This window comes from Entamoeba dispar, genomic scaffold (genome assembly GCF_000209125.1).
Source record: "Entamoeba dispar SAW760 scf_1105229462643 genomic scaffold, whole genome shotgun sequence".
Classification (NCBI taxonomy): Eukaryota; Evosea; order Mastigamoebida; family Endamoebidae; genus Entamoeba; species Entamoeba dispar.
The window spans coordinates 2,039-16,922 of NW_001855295.1; the positions used below are offsets into that span (position 1 = coordinate 2,039).

At 24.9% G+C, this 14,884-nt stretch overlaps 10 protein-coding genes across 10 annotated transcripts in view, besides 18 other annotated features; 6 read left to right on the forward strand and 4 right to left on the reverse strand.

Annotated features, from left to right (window-relative positions):
- Positions 1-48: 48 nt before the first annotated feature.
- Positions 49-118: a sequence feature (AT_rich).
- A 320-nt stretch (positions 119-438) lies between these two features.
- Positions 439-534: a sequence feature (AT_rich).
- A 33-nt stretch (positions 535-567) lies between these two features.
- Positions 568-1,168, forward strand: EDI_291300 (uncharacterized protein; the record flags this gene model as incomplete). The annotated part of the gene is made up of 3 exons (XM_001739986.1): positions 568-946; positions 995-1,030; positions 1,152-1,168. 3 exons carry the CDS (start codon positions 568-570, stop codon positions 1,166-1,168), a joined length of 432 nt encoding a protein of 143 aa, XP_001740038.1.
- Positions 617-654: a microsatellite.
- Positions 1,169-1,703: 535 nt separating the features above from the next.
- Positions 1,704-1,746: a sequence feature (AT_rich).
- Positions 1,747-1,752: 6 nt separating this feature from the next.
- EDI_291310 (uncharacterized protein) lies at positions 1,753-2,650 on the forward strand (the record flags this gene model as incomplete). Its single annotated transcript, XM_001739987.1, has 2 exons — positions 1,753-1,920; positions 1,970-2,650. 2 exons carry the CDS (start codon positions 1,753-1,755, stop codon positions 2,648-2,650), a joined length of 849 nt encoding a protein of 282 aa, XP_001740039.1.
- Positions 2,651-2,754: 104 nt separating this feature from the next.
- EDI_291320 (uncharacterized protein) lies at positions 2,755-3,990 on the forward strand (the record flags this gene model as incomplete). Its single annotated transcript, XM_001739988.1, has 1 exon — positions 2,755-3,990. The coding sequence occupies one exon, from the start codon at positions 2,755-2,757 to the stop codon at positions 3,988-3,990; it is 1,236 nt and encodes a 411-aa protein (XP_001740040.1).
- Positions 3,410-3,435: a sequence feature (AT_rich).
- Positions 3,972-4,019: a sequence feature (AT_rich).
- Positions 4,020-4,180: 161 nt separating this feature from the next.
- Positions 4,181-4,209: a sequence feature (AT_rich).
- Positions 4,210-4,235: 26 nt separating this feature from the next.
- Positions 4,236-4,306: a sequence feature (AT_rich).
- Positions 4,307-4,637: 331 nt separating this feature from the next.
- Positions 4,638-4,769: a sequence feature (AT_rich).
- A 162-nt stretch (positions 4,770-4,931) lies between these two features.
- Positions 4,932-5,279, reverse strand: EDI_291330 (uncharacterized protein; the record flags this gene model as incomplete). The annotated part of the gene is made up of 2 exons (XM_001739989.1): positions 4,932-5,156; positions 5,208-5,279. 2 exons carry the CDS (start codon positions 5,277-5,279, stop codon positions 4,932-4,934), a joined length of 297 nt encoding a protein of 98 aa, XP_001740041.1.
- A 65-nt stretch (positions 5,280-5,344) lies between these two features.
- Positions 5,345-5,410: a sequence feature (AT_rich).
- Positions 5,411-5,520: 110 nt separating this feature from the next.
- Positions 5,521-5,604: a sequence feature (AT_rich).
- Positions 5,605-5,696: 92 nt separating this feature from the next.
- Positions 5,697-5,784: a sequence feature (AT_rich).
- Positions 5,785-5,807: 23 nt separating this feature from the next.
- Positions 5,808-5,883: a microsatellite.
- EDI_291340 (uncharacterized protein) lies at positions 5,861-6,385 on the forward strand (the record flags this gene model as incomplete). The annotated part of the gene is made up of 1 exon (XM_001739990.1): positions 5,861-6,385. One exon carries the CDS (start codon positions 5,861-5,863, stop codon positions 6,383-6,385), a length of 525 nt encoding a protein of 174 aa, XP_001740042.1.
- Positions 6,386-6,488: 103 nt separating this feature from the next.
- Positions 6,489-6,938, reverse strand: EDI_291350 (uncharacterized protein; the record flags this gene model as incomplete). Its single annotated transcript, XM_001739991.1, has 1 exon — positions 6,489-6,938. The coding sequence occupies one exon, from the start codon at positions 6,936-6,938 to the stop codon at positions 6,489-6,491; it is 450 nt and encodes a 149-aa protein (XP_001740043.1).
- Positions 6,939-7,265: 327 nt separating this feature from the next.
- Positions 7,266-7,354: a sequence feature (AT_rich).
- Positions 7,355-7,409: 55 nt separating this feature from the next.
- Positions 7,410-9,098, reverse strand: EDI_291360 (uncharacterized protein; the record flags this gene model as incomplete). Its single annotated transcript, XM_001739992.1, has 1 exon — positions 7,410-9,098. The coding sequence occupies one exon, from the start codon at positions 9,096-9,098 to the stop codon at positions 7,410-7,412; it is 1,689 nt and encodes a 562-aa protein (XP_001740044.1).
- A 143-nt stretch (positions 9,099-9,241) lies between these two features.
- Positions 9,242-9,323: a microsatellite.
- An 8-nt stretch (positions 9,324-9,331) lies between these two features.
- Positions 9,332-9,413: a sequence feature (AT_rich).
- A 165-nt stretch (positions 9,414-9,578) lies between these two features.
- On the forward strand, positions 9,579-10,568 carry EDI_291370 (uncharacterized protein; the record flags this gene model as incomplete). Its single annotated transcript, XM_001739993.1, has 1 exon — positions 9,579-10,568. The coding sequence occupies one exon, from the start codon at positions 9,579-9,581 to the stop codon at positions 10,566-10,568; it is 990 nt and encodes a 329-aa protein (XP_001740045.1).
- A 283-nt stretch (positions 10,569-10,851) lies between these two features.
- Positions 10,852-10,874: a sequence feature (AT_rich).
- A 19-nt stretch (positions 10,875-10,893) lies between these two features.
- Positions 10,894-13,266, reverse strand: EDI_291380 (uncharacterized protein; the record flags this gene model as incomplete). The annotated part of the gene is made up of 1 exon (XM_001739994.1): positions 10,894-13,266. One exon carries the CDS (start codon positions 13,264-13,266, stop codon positions 10,894-10,896), a length of 2,373 nt encoding a protein of 790 aa, XP_001740046.1.
- Positions 11,875-11,911: a sequence feature (AT_rich).
- Positions 13,267-13,884: 618 nt separating the features above from the next.
- Positions 13,885-14,884, forward strand: part of EDI_291390 (uncharacterized protein) — a gene marked incomplete at both ends in the record, with an annotated part of 1,585 nt that continues 585 nt past the window's right edge. Inside the window, 2 exons of the mRNA XM_001733439.1 lie at positions 13,885-14,814; positions 14,870-14,884. The exon at positions 14,870-14,884 is cut by the window's right edge and continues 585 nt beyond it. Of these exons, the coding sequence (XP_001733491.1) occupies positions 13,885-14,814; positions 14,870-14,884 (945 nt within the window). The remainder of the gene's footprint in view (positions 14,815-14,869) is intronic.

The window sequence follows — 14,884 nt, forward strand, 5'->3', positions numbered from 1 at the left end:
TCTCATCATCTTTCTTACATATCTTCAACTTTTTCTTCTTTTCTATTCTTATATTTTATATCTGTAATATTTCTTTTTTTTCTTTTAATGAATATTATTTATATTATGTTATTAATTTCTGTATGATAATATTCTTTATTATAATTGAGTATACTGTTCTTTTAATAATATCAAATATAATCTCATTCTCGTATTGTTATATTTAATACTTATTTTGTCTCTTCTATTTCTTGTTTTTCTTAAACATTTCAAAGAGAGTATACAATTTTCCATCACTTATCTTCATAGACACTATTATATCATTGTTAAAATTGTTTTTATTCTTCTTTCATTATTTATATTCATCCATTTCAAATAATTATTCAATATAACTCGTTGTAATTGTTGTAATTTTTACAATTATTTTGCAATGTTTAGTTCATAATAATTTCCTTACCCAATAATTAAATATATAAGAAAACAAAAATTTGTATTATTTTTATTTTCGTTATTAAAAACATAATTTTTATTCTAAGAGAAATATAAAAAATATAACACAAATCTAAAAAATGAAAGAGAGCACAAAGGATGCCTAAAAGAAGTATTAAAAACAAAAAAGAACCAGAAGACTCACTGAAAAAAGAAAAAGAAGAAGAGAAAGAAAAAGAAAAAGAATTTCTTGAGAAGCAAAAGAGTTACTTTGAAGATTTAGAGACTTTTATTCTTGAAGAAGACATAGACACAGGAGATAAAGAGACAGAAAAGTCAATTAACCAACAAGAAGAAGTTGGTATAGTTAGCACAATTGAGAATGGCCTGGAACAAAATGAAAAGTCAACTATGAAAAATAACACAACAGAAGAGAAAGAAGATGATGAGAATGAATCACTGAATCAAGAAGAACAAACAGAACATTATGCAAGAAAGAGAATAAAGGAAAACTCTTTTTTGTCTGAACCAAAGCGGTGTTTGGATTGAGTTTATTTGTTGAATAGATTTGAGGTCTTAGTTATAGCCAGTTTTGTGGTTTATGGGACTGGGTTCAACAAAAGTATAAAAATAACCTGATTACTTTTATTATTTAAAACCTTATAAATGATGGTGGTTTATTCCTTTCAGATTTAAATTAGTTCTTTTTCAACTACAAAATTATATCTTTACTCATTTTACAGTCTTCTTTACTAACTAAGTTAGTAGTGTTCCTTTATTAAATCTTTTTAGGAAATTATTACACTTGTTGAGTTTAAATTGCAAAACCTAGTTTTACTTCATTAAATTGAATAAACCTAAGCAAAGCAATTGTGTAAATAAAAGCAAACGCATTTGGCTATTTGTTAAGTTAATTAATTAAAAAGATACTTGCCTTGTCTTATTAAGGTCTCTAATTGTAATAGTAAGAACAGTTATTTTATAAATGTGGTGAGGTCTAGCCTTGTAATCAATTAAGATGTTTAAAGACATATATTATCTGTTTTTAAAAACCATAGAAGCACTTATTATCATAAACTTATATTGACTGAATTTATGTGTCGAATATTCATATTAAAAATAAGAGATTGAGTTAACTAGAAGCCCATTTATTGACATAACAACGGACAACGTTAATATTTAAATCATGGATAATCTGCCAAATTAAATAACAAAAATACAAATAATTTTTTTGTGATGTTAATCTTTAAATTTTCAAAAATTAAAACAAACCTCAAAAAAAAAAAAAGAAATGGTAAATAAAATTAATACTAATTTAAAACTTTAAAATAATTTTAAGATCTTATGGAGAGTAATCAATTACCAATTCAAATAATTATCCGTGAAGGACTTCTTACTCAAATACTACAATATTTGCCAATTGATGATGTGATTAATTTTAGCGAAGCGTATCCTAGATTGAATTCTGATTATTTTGCGTCTTATCTTTTCTGTAAACAACATAAGCTTTCAGTTTGTTTGTTTAAAAGAAGTGTCCAACGACCAAATACTTAAGTTTTAGGGATCAATTTCTAAGCACTTATCATTAAAAAATAGATCATGGAAAACTTTATGCTCATTGAAAGCTGAACTTAACACGGATAATAAGTTTATTCCTAATGTTAATTCTAATAGATTTGGGCTGAGCATTGAAGGTAATGTTATTATCAATACAAATACGACAAATGATAGAAGAAATACTATTATTGCAAAAAACCCATTTTCACTAGAAAATCGTTGGTTCACATTTCCTATTTTGTTACACCAATACATCCTTTTACAAACACCAGTCTTTTATTATGAGGTAACAATCCTACCAACTCCTTCAACACATGTTGTAGAAGAATTTGTTGTTTCTATTGGTCTTGTCAATGAAAGAACATACCCTGAAGACAAACAAGTTGGATGGGAAAATGGAGGAATAGGAGTTCATTCAGACGATGGTAAATTATTTCATCAAAATGGTTCTGGCGTTAATTTTACAGAACCATTTAATTCAGGAGAAACTCTTGGGGTTGGTTTTATACCAAGGAGTTATCAAGTTTTCTTTACAAAGAATGGTAAAAAGATTAAAAATTCAATTACAGTGAAATATCAAAAAATGTATCCTGCATTAGGATTTTCTACTGCGTATGCTGTTGAAGTTAATTTTGGTCAAAAACCATTTATATTTGATTTGTTAGAAGAAATTAACAAAATATAAAATGAGTTTTGATATTTAACAATTATTTTAGTTTGTATAACAATTTAAATAAAAAATTGAGGAAATCTAATAAAATAACTTAAAAAAGAAACAAAAGAAGTTTAATGAGTGAAAAACTTATATTTACACGATCTAATCAAATAGATATCAATGGATTAAAAAAACAAAACGAAGAACTTAAAAAGAAGTGTCAAGAATATGTTGAAATTGTGAAGGGATTATTAGAAGAAGTTGAACGATATAAAAATGATAAAGAATTAATTAAACTTAAAGAAGAGAACGAGTCATTAAAAAAAGAAATTCAAATTACAAAAGAGTCATGGATGAATGATATTAATAAAAGAATGGAAGAAAAAACAGAATTAGAAAAGAAGAATGAAGAATTACAAGAAGTTATTTGTGAAATTAATAAAAGAAAAGAAGAAGAAACAAACATGTCACAACTCATAGATAAAATGAAAGTGTTATATAAAAATTATGTTGATGTTGCATATGCATTAAATCCTGCTTATAAAGAATCAACAGGAAATTCGATGAGACTTTCATTAGGAAATACAGAACTATCAATTTCAGAAATTAAAAGAAAAGAAGAGACAATAAATGATGTTCCATTAGTACATGATTCAACATATATTTCTAATGGTTCTACACCATTTGAAGAATTATCGTTTTATAGAAATGATATTAAAATAAAAGAAGAAAAAGATATAAGTCCAGTAAAAACTAATCTTACTGTTATTGGAATTGAAGATAATGAAGAAAATAAATTAAAAAATAATATTAAAGAAGAAGAAGAAAAATTATTAGAATTAAATAATCAAGAAAAAAAACCACTTCAAAGAACTAAAACTCATCCAAAATCTTTAAGTAAAAAACAAAGTATTGTCACAATTCAATCACTAAATCATAATGATATAAATGATACTTTTCAAACTACTTTTATAACTGATAATTCTTCTAGTATAAATGTATTAAAAAAGTCTAATGTTATTTGTTTCACTGGAATTAATGATAATTCTAAGTCAAAATATATCTCAGAAATCCAAAGAAAAGGTGGTATTTTTTCTAATTGTTTGGATGAACATGTAACACACTTAATTGCTTATAAAAAAATTACTAAAAGTTGTATTGTAGCTTTATTAAGAGGTATATGGATAATGCCAATAGAATGGCTTTTTTCTAAAGGAGATTATTTTGAAAATGAAGAACTATATGTAAGTAAAAAAGAAAGTGGTTTAGAAGGAAAAAAGATTTATTTTTCAAAGATTTTTGAATTAAAAAAAGTTAACGTTGAAGTAAAAGAACTTATTATTGAAGTTTGTTATTATTTATTAAAATAAATAATATTTATTCATAAAAATATTAAAATGACTTACAAAAATAGGAAGGTAAAATAATTGTTGTAGATGAAATATCTAAATGTGATATAGCTTTAATTGGTGAAAAAGAAAATAAGCCAATTGGTTATAAAGATAAGGCTTTCACTTTTCATGAATTTCTGAGAAAATTACCTTTTCCTTCTTTTGTTTGTTTATTTATTATTATTTTAATGAAAATATCAAAATGTTCATATCTTTATAGCTTCAATAATAATAAAATAAACTTAAAACTAATTTTTAATGTAATATAAAATTAATTTTATTATTCTTAAATATTCTTTCGATTTTATACTTTTTGAATCTATAAACAATTAACTGATTCTAATACCTTTATTTAATTTATTTTTCTTTTATTCTATACAATCTTATCATATATGTTTTACAACTTATTTCATTCATAAAAATAAATACTTTAAATTAAACATTATTTAGGTAATTCTTCTAGCCTTTTGATAATATAGTTTTCTAACTAACTTTTTTAAACTTATTTGATAAAAAATGTTTTAGATTTAATCGGTGTAACGAAATTATAAAATAACATTATTATCTTTTCTATTATCAGATATTACTAAGTTATATCAAAATTTTAATAGAGATCAAATAACATCAAATTTTTTTATCTATCTTATTTATTATAAATTATTAAAAAAATTATTAAATTATAAAAAAAGAACAATCAAAAATATATTTGAAAAATATTATTCTATTTTATTTAACATTAAATAGTTTAAAAAATTTATGTCTATGTTAATGTTATATTCAAATCAAATAAATAATTATCTTATTATCTTGGAAAATAATTTTATAAAAGAAACGATAAATGTATTTTTATTAATTAGAAACGAAAAACCATAAATGTGTTCAATATTTTAAGTAAACTAAAATAAAAGAAATAAGTACATTCAATTTATTAAATAATTGTTAAAAGAGAATAATCTTCTTTCTGAAATACAATCAAAAATCCATTGAAATGAAATAACAGGTATTCCAGATTGTTTAGCACACTGAGCCTTTTTACTAAATAATCCTTTTAAAATTAAACATGTTACAATAGAACTATCTAATTCATCTAAATAGAATCCCCCACAAGACTCAATCATTTCTTTTAACATTTTTCTTTCATCTTTCTAAAAATTTATTCTTAATCCTTCATTTTTCTTTTAAAAGTATAAACAAACATTAAAACCACTTGTGCAAATAACGTTTCCATCAAGAAACTGTATTGGTTTTTCAATCATATCAACTTGCATATTTTATTTGATTAATCAATTATTTTCAGTTTCATTTTTTTTCGTTTCTTAAAAATTAAGGTATCTTAAAAAAGAAAAATAAAAAAACATAAAAAATTATTAAAATAACAAAAAACTATCTAAAAAAATTTCATTTTCTCAATCATTCTAAACATTCACTTTTGTATATCTCTTATTAGTCATAAAAATGAAGAGCAAATACTATTTAACATTCCATTTCTTGTAAATTGAATATACAATGATAAAATAAAAAATATGCATATTAATTAGTAATTTTTTTCTTCTAGATATTAAAAAAAGTTAGTATAAAAATTGTATTAAATTACTATACCCTTTTTGAGGTATTCATGATATTTTTTTCAATACAAAAAACATCTTATCAATAAATAAAAGAATAAAACTTGTTATTCTTTTTGCATAAAAAAATACATTATTAAATTATAGCCATTAAAAATCAAAAAAATGTTATTTATTATTTTTTACTTAAAATTTTTTGATATAATTTGAAGAAAAAGTATATTTTCTAATAAATAAAATTAAAAAAGAAAAAAAGAAACAAAATGTTATAACAGTAAAACAACATGTCAACAACATTAAATGAAATTCCTATTAGCACTCAACTTGTTAAAATTATTGATTATATTTATCGTAAAGGATTAGACACACCTTGTATGTTATTGGTAAGAGGAAATGATAAAGAAATGATGGAAGTTAAACATCTTTTACACAATGGAGAAAGTTTATGTGGAAAGAAATACAATGTACATTCCTTATGTGGGTTATTGGTTTCACAAATTAATTCAGTTCCACCTATAATTCCAACAGAATTTACTACTCAAGGAATGTCAATGGAAAGTCGTGATTTTTGTTCACTGTTATACAAAAAATTACCAACATATAACTTTAATACTTTTTATTATATCCTTTCATTCCTCAGAGAATTATTAGTTCATTCTGAAAAGAATGGACTAACCTCTGATCAATTAGCACAAATGGGTGTTGGCATGTTTGTTCCTCAAAGAGATCCTTATTGTTCACAAACAACTCCAGTAACAGAAAAATATACATCTTTTATAAAAGATGTTTTAGATTTAAATTTAATGTGAAATATCGTTAGGTTTTACCTTTTCGGATAATATAAATAAAATAATCACTCACAAACTAAGAGATAAATAAGTCTTAAAGAAAAGAATGAAAAGACAAGTAGTTTTAATGACCAAAAACAGAATTAATCTCAGAATCAAGTCGTTGATATTCTTCATTCGATTTACTTAATTGTTGAGATAGAGAAGGTTGTTTGGAGAGTTTTTGAGTTGAAATAAGTTTCTGTTTTAAAAGTATTTTAGCTAATGTTTCAAAGAAGTCTTGAATATTTTTACCAGAACGGGCTGAAACTTCAAAATAATTTACTCCAAGTCTTTTTGCTAAGTCAATTCCTTCTGATCTTTGTACTATTTTTTCCTTTTTATCTGCTTTTGAGGCAATAATAAATTGGACTTTTGGATCTGAATGGCTCATTCCAAAAAATAGCCATCCTTCAGTATCTTCAAATGACTTGTAATCATCAAATGAAAATACTGCAACAATGGCATCTGCTTTACCAATGAAAACTGGTGAATCAGTCAATATATCATCTTTTGGGCTATGATAAAGGTCCATAATAACACTATACTTTGTACCTTTTTTTCCTGTTAATTCAATAATTGTTGTGTCCTGCCGATGTTAATGTCAATTTAAATACATTATTATAATATTGAAAATCAAACAAATAATTTAGTTGGTTCTTTTACATGAGCGTGGAACTCTCCTGTAATGTGTTTATTAACAATAGAAGTTTTTCCAACTCGATGGTTTCCATAAAACACAACTTTAAATCGATACTGATTTTCCATGAAATGATAAAACGATAAATAAATGATTAGGTGTTCATTTCTTAAAAAGAAAAAATTATTCAGTAATAACATAATAGTTTCAAATACTATTTACTATAATATAAAATATTTTACTCTTTAAACATAAATACAAGAAAATATAATAAACGTAATAAATAAAAATATTAATAAATAAATTATTAACGTCTAAAAATAAGGTATATGAAATTGTTAATATATTTTGTCTTTTTTTTTGTTTTTAATCATCTTCACTGTTATTAGATGAAGAAGAGAGTGTAGATGATTCACTCTCTTCTTCTTTTTTCACAATAACCATCGGTACTTCAACGTCAGATTTTTGGTCAGATTCAACTTGTGTAGGTTTAGTTTTAGGACTATCTTCAAATAGTTCTGAAGACATTTGCTCTTTTTCTTTTTTATCTTCACTACTTTCTTGACCTTCTTCTAACATTTCAATACCAGCGCCTTCTCCTACTCGTTTCTTTCTTCTGATTTCAAGAACTTTTGTCACTGTCATTAAAGTAGCACATAGCACAATACCAATAACTTGTAATACAATACCTTGATAAAGTGCATATCTTCTATCATCCATTGCTGTAGCAAGAAGTCCAGCAAATAATGGACATAATGAACATGTTAATTCTCCAACACACTCAGTCAATCCTAAGATTTTACCTTTATTTTTTGGTGGTGAACTAACAGAATAAACAACAATTGATTGAAGTTCATATCCAGATATAATTCCTATAACAACAGCAAATGCACACAAAATCCACCCATTTCTAATAAAGACCATTCCAACACTTACTCCAGCAATAATTATCTGAACAATAATATTGAGACTTAAAACGTATTGCCAATGATGGAATAAACCAAGTACAAAGAAGGTAATTGTTTGACTAAAGTAAATAATTCCAAGAAACACACTAGCAAAAGTAGCAGGATCATCATTTACTCCATTTAATACAATTTTATTTTCATCAACAAAATCAATGTATTGGTTACCAAATACAGCAATTGTACCATAAACAGTGAAATGAATAACGAGATTATTAAAATAATACATCATAAAATAATAAGGGGTATATATTGGTTTAGGTTGTTTCTTTTTTTTTGATGAGTTATTCTTCTCTTTCTTTTCTTCTTTTGTAATATTTTTAATTTCATTTCTTTGAATTGAAGATTTTGGTTGTTCTTCACTTTCATCTGATGAACCTGATTTACTATTATTAAGTTCTTCAATATCAACTGAAATATCTGAAACACTCTCATGTCCTTTGCCATTCGTTTCTTTTTTTCTTAAAGCCTTTGCTTCACTCCGAGTAATCCCACTTCTATTTCTTGGCATTCTAGGGAAAAGAACAAAAGAGATCAAAGAGATGAATGATGAAAAATATAATGAAAACGTATTTCCAAAAGCAGTTTTCATTGGTCCACTAACACAAAATCCAATAGCTTTTCCTAATGACCATGAACAAGCAAATCGTGAAATAACTTTGTTAACTTCTCCTTTATATGCTTCTTCAGACAACATAAATTCACAGATTGACCAGAAAAATGCAAGTGCAAATGATTGAAGTATTAAAATAAAAAAGATTGGAAGTAAAAGTGTTCCTTTAATGTAGTATAAGGCAATACAAATTCCAGAAATGGCCTGTAAAACAAAACCAATACGACAAATATCTGCTATTGGAAACCATTTTTTATTTAAAAACAAACCAATTACGGGACATAATAATCCACAAATCCCAAAGGTAACAGCATCTGCTAAACCAATTAAGAAAGAACTTGCACCATTTTCTTTCATTAATAATGGAATAATTAACCAACAAAAATAAGTTGCCATATTAATAGTAAATCCACCAATGAAGTAATTAGGAATATTAAAGAATTGAATAAATGATTTTATTTTTTGTAATGTGCTCATTCAAAAATGTATTAATAAAAAAAATGAAGATGAGGTTGATAAAGGAAGGGCTTTTTACACAGAACAAATAGAATGGTTTGGATGGACTTTCCGAAATTTAACGAAGTTTGGAGAAGAAGAGAGAATTTTGGGAATATTTTGGTAGATAGAAAAAATAAGATAAAATTGAAGAGAAATATAAAGCAGAATTGAAAAAGAAAAAAAAAAATAAAACAATTAATAGAAACTTATTGTTTTTATTTTCTATTATTTGAAAATATAAATATTTTTTTCTTATTTGTAGGATTAAATGAAATAAAAAGAAATTAAATTAATCTTGCAATAACTTATTCATACAACACCTTAAGAAGAGAACTCATTGTTTGTCTTTCAAAAATAAAATTAATTCAACTCCTTCTTTACTATAATCTTTTTTGTGGATATCTTCTTTTCAGTAGAATAGATTATACTATTTAAGGATAACTAAATCAAAAAGAAGTTATGTCAAAAGAATTTACTGGGATAAATCTCATAACTGAAGACCCATTTACTGAACCAACAAATAGAAGTTATAAACAAGAAGATGAGTCAAACCTTTTTTATTCTCACAAATCATATTTATCAACTGAAAGTGATTTTACAAGCCCTTCTATTATGTGTACTCCAACCCCAAAAGAATACAGAGTGATTAATCTTCTTAATAAAGGGGTGTTAAACATTGTTGGTAAAGTGGCTTATCATGAAGTCTATTCTCATATAAATAAAACTAACACTGGTGACGAGTTTAAAAAACTTGGTTTCTTAAAAGAAAAGTTAAGAACTCCCGTAAAAAAAGAATCTAGTTTAAAGATTTTGTTCCTTGAAGATGAAGAATTAACTCATTGTGAATCTGATAGTGAGTTGTCAATAGAAAGAAAAGAATCATTTATGGATGATAGTATTGAAAACTATATTAAAGAACAATTATTCATTCATAAAAGACATATAGATAAATTAAAACAATGGACTGGATTAACAAAATACCGAATTATTTACAACACTGAAATTGATGAATTTACAACCTTAGCTTTTAATAAAAAAATTAATGGAAGAAGTAATCTTACATTTGTTATACTTACTAGCGATAAATGGGTATTTGGGTGTTTCAGTCAAGCAAGAATTCCCAAAATAAAAGAAAGTGAAGAGTCTGTAGGACCTGAAGATAAAGGTTTTTTTGTTTTTTCTTTGAAAAATCCTCATCATACAACAGCTACAAAAATTATACCAAGAATTCAATCATCTAGATTGGTCTTTTATCCAAAAAATTCAGCACAACTATTTGGAGTTCAAAATGCATTTTTGATTTCTAACCATCCCAACGAATCTTTTGTATTTAGGAATATAGACCAACACTATTCAATACCTTCATTAGTTGGAAAAGAATTATTAACAGGGAATTGTTATCCAGAAATATTTAACACTGAAAAAGTTTTAGTTATTGAATGGTTTTAATCAATTAAATTTTATTGTTTCAAAAAGCCAAAAAGAACTTAGAAAAAGAAAATGTCAATTCAAACTCAATCAACCAATGAATTTGAAAAGTTAAACAAGGCTATTCTTGAGTCAAAAGAAAATTATATACGCCAAGACTTTTTTGGAAAATCTTTTGATGACCTTCACAAAGAAATTTGCCCTTACAGAGCAACAACAACTAATTTCCAAGGAGATGGGAAAGACATTACTATCCTTCAACCAATTGATTTATAAGTTGGGTTTTATTTCTTATTTCAAAACCAAAAAATAATATAATAAATAATAGTTAAATGAAGAATTTGAATTACTTTTGTATTATAAGTTTAGGACAATTTCTTATTTGTAAATTAACTGTTTTTGACAACCCAGTTAATTCTACTAAATTAGCACATGATTGAATATGAACCTTTTTCAAACGTTTAGTACCTTTTATTAATTTTAAGTTGTTACAGTTTCTAATAACCAAATTCCTAACATTATTAGAACATGTTATTTCTTGTATTTGTTTTCTATTAACTGATTCTTTCTTTTTTCTCAAAAAAATGCTATATGAATGCATTAGCTTCAGTTGACGTATTAAAGGAAAAGAATCGTTTCCACCTTCAACAATACTTACTTTAAGGTTATCTGGTGCTTTTATTTTTTCTACTAATTTGTGTAATGCTATATAAATAATTGAAGGTTCTGTTTTCGAGGTATAAAAATCATGGTATGAACCAAGGCATATTGTAACTTTTTTGAAAGGAAATAATTTCAAATTCAATACATCATCAGAATTTAAAAATTCACACACGTCTTTTATTTTTATTTCTTCGTAACATTCTTCAAGTATTTTATTTGGTTTACCTATAAGTATTTGACAATCACTAAGAGAACAGACTTTTTTATCAATTAAAGGTGAATTGAGAAAAGTAATAGGAACATCATCAACAATGATTAGTTTTCCTATATAATTTGCTTCTATTAAAATATTAGGACTTTTTACTTTTAGGACATCAACTCTATCACATTTAAAATGAGATGATGGGCTCATTTCTAATGTAACCTTTTTGCAATTTCCATATTCAATAGATTTAATATTTGGGTCATTAATTTTAATATGATATTTCATTGGGGCTAATACTTTTGGTTTAAGTAAATCATAACGAAGAACAATAATTTTCTTTTTCTTTCGAATTGATTGTACAGTACCAAACAAAGAAATTTCATTTAAAATTTGATCTGATAACTTTATGGGATGAATACCTCCAATAATATTAAAGTGTTTAATAGATAATGGTAATAGAATATTATTATTATAAGAATTTAAAATTTTTAATTTACTATCTGATTGATAAAAGTAAGAAGATTTATCAAAAGTAATACGACAAGAATTCTCAATAGTCATTCTATTTAATTTACAAGAATTAAAACTAATATTATATGATTCATTTATGTTACAATGAATAACATTTTGATTAATAATTTTAGTATTTACAGATGAGCATAAATTAAGTGTATTTATAAAATCAGGTTGTTTATATGAAGTAGTAATAACATCTATTGATTTTCCTATAGAAATACATTTTTGAACTTGTGAAATTATTGTAACACCAATACAATATTGAATGTTCAATTCATTAATTCTTTTAATGTATATATTAAGATTACGACAACCATAACAATTTAATTTAATACAACTTATATTTGTTATTGACATATCATTAACACTTTCTAAATTACAATTAACTAATGTACGACAACCAAAAATAATTTTATTAATTGATGAAAGATTTGGCATAGAAATCTTAACACAATCATTACTGTAATAATGATATTCATTAATACACTTTAAAGTATTATTTAAAATTTCATCTTCTTGTTTAATACTTGGTTGTGGTATGTCTTTCTTTTGAATTTCAGAATTCATATTATTAAAAGGCCCTGTTATTGTACATACACTTGAACTAATCATATCATTAACAAAAGCATATCCTCCAATTTCAATATCACTTCCAATGTATAACATTTTAACATCAACACCTTTTAATTCATTACTAAAGTCATTATAACATTCTTTAATATTAATTGAAGGATCTCTATATACAATTGATAATTTAATATCACTTAAATTAACACATGAGAATAACCAAATTATTTCTTCAATACTCCATTGAGATTTAACACAATCTAAACAAATAATCTCTTTAAGATATGGAGAGTTCTTAATAATATGAAGAATACTTGATGATAACAAAAGATTATATAAAATAAGTCTTTTTAGTTTAGGAAAATACTGAACATTATGAATAGAATTTAATGAGTTTGTTAAATATAAATTTTCGATTTTAGAATAATTATAACTTTTTACTTTTAATGAAGAATTAAAACTTTCAAAATTTACTAGACGAATATAAGTAATTTTGTTAAATAGTTCATTTCTTTTTAATTTAATTGTTAATAAATCTAGAGTACATTGAAGAGTTTCTATGTGACTAAACATTTTAGATATAAAAAGTATATGCTCTACTTTTTGTTTTTCACTTGCAGTAGGAGGTATTGGGATGTATGGATTTATTTTTAAATCTTCTAATGAAGACTTACATTTTTTATTAACAGTCATAAATCTGATAAGACTGGTTTTGTCATTAATGTATAATGCAACATTCATTAAATAAACTTTTTCAACATGACTCATTCTTTTGATCTTGTTTTTATTACTTTTTGAGTTATTTTGAGTCTTTAATCTTTTCAAAGTTTTAAAACCTCATACAATAATTAGTTTACTAATTATTAATTTTATCTATTTTCTTCTTCATCATGTTTTCTTTATTAAGAATTTTATATTCAGTAAAACTAATTTTAGAAGAAGGAGTTCTAATCTTATCTTATTAGAATTGAATTCTTTAACAAAAGTTTAACTTTTAACTCTCTTGAATAATTCATTTTCAATTTAAAAAATTTAGTTACGAACATACCAACAGTTCGCTTGGTTTTGTTGTTTCTGGTATTTGCCCTTCTGTTTATGACTCATAGAACCTTCACAAATACTCAAATCAAAACCTGTGATAGCCAACTGGAATCTCATGAACATTCAATGCTATTTTCTATTTTACCAAAGAGTAGTTATTCATAGAGCTATTGCGTTGAACCAGAAAAAGTAGTATTGTGTAGAGGGATTAAATGAATAATTAATGTTAGTTAAGAAGAGAATAAAAACAAATTAGAAACGTTATATAAAACAGCAATTACAGAAAAAGAAAAATTAAAAAAATAAACCCTAAGAGAAAAAAAAAAGAAACAGATTTTTTATCAAATGGTTAAAGGACACGGTAAACATCAATCAAAGAGATTTGCTGGTAAAAAGGAAAAAGCACCAAAAATATCAAAGTATATTACAAGAACACAAGCTATTAAACGATTGAATTGCACAATGGAACAATTTAGAAAGATTTGTATTTTAAAAGGAATATCACCAAGATTACCTAGTAAAGGACTTAACACATTAACACAAAAGAAAACGTATTATCATATTGATGATATTAAGCCATTAGTTAATGATAAAGTAACATTGAAAATTAAACAAATTCGTGCATTTAAAAAACATATTAGAAAATTAACAGCTCGAAAAGAATTTAAAACTAAAGAACAATTACTTAAAACTAAACCAGTTATTGATTTAGCATCAACTATTCAAGAACGATATCCAACATTCCAAGATGCATTAAATGAACTTGGAGATTGTTTATCAATGGTATTTATGTTTGCATCATATAGAGTATCAAAAGGAGAAAAAGCTGAAGCAGTAAGGTTAGCAAGAAGAATTGCAATGGAATGGGAAGCATATATTAAACATACAAATGCAATTAGAAAATGTTTTATTAGTTATAAGGGGTATTTTTATACTGCTGTAGTATATGGAATTCCTATAACATGGATGGTACCACATCAATTTGCTATTGAAAAGAATGAAACAGTTGATTTTAATGTTCTTCATGAATTTTTATCATTTTATGTTGTTTTAATGAAATTTATTAATTACAAATTATATACAAATGCAGGTCTTAATTATCCACCACAAATTACTAAAATAAACGGAGTAGAATTTCTTGGTACAGTTCAATTAGAACCACTTCAATTACAAAAAGAAACAGAAATTGTTAGTAAAGATCAAGATGTTCAAGAATTAAATGAAGCACTAAAACAAGTAAAAGGAGAAGGAGAAAATCTTGCCACAGAAATGTTGGTTACCATGATACTGGTGCATCTGTCCAAGTTTACAGTCATTTTGTACAGAGTAGTGGAAGTGGATATTT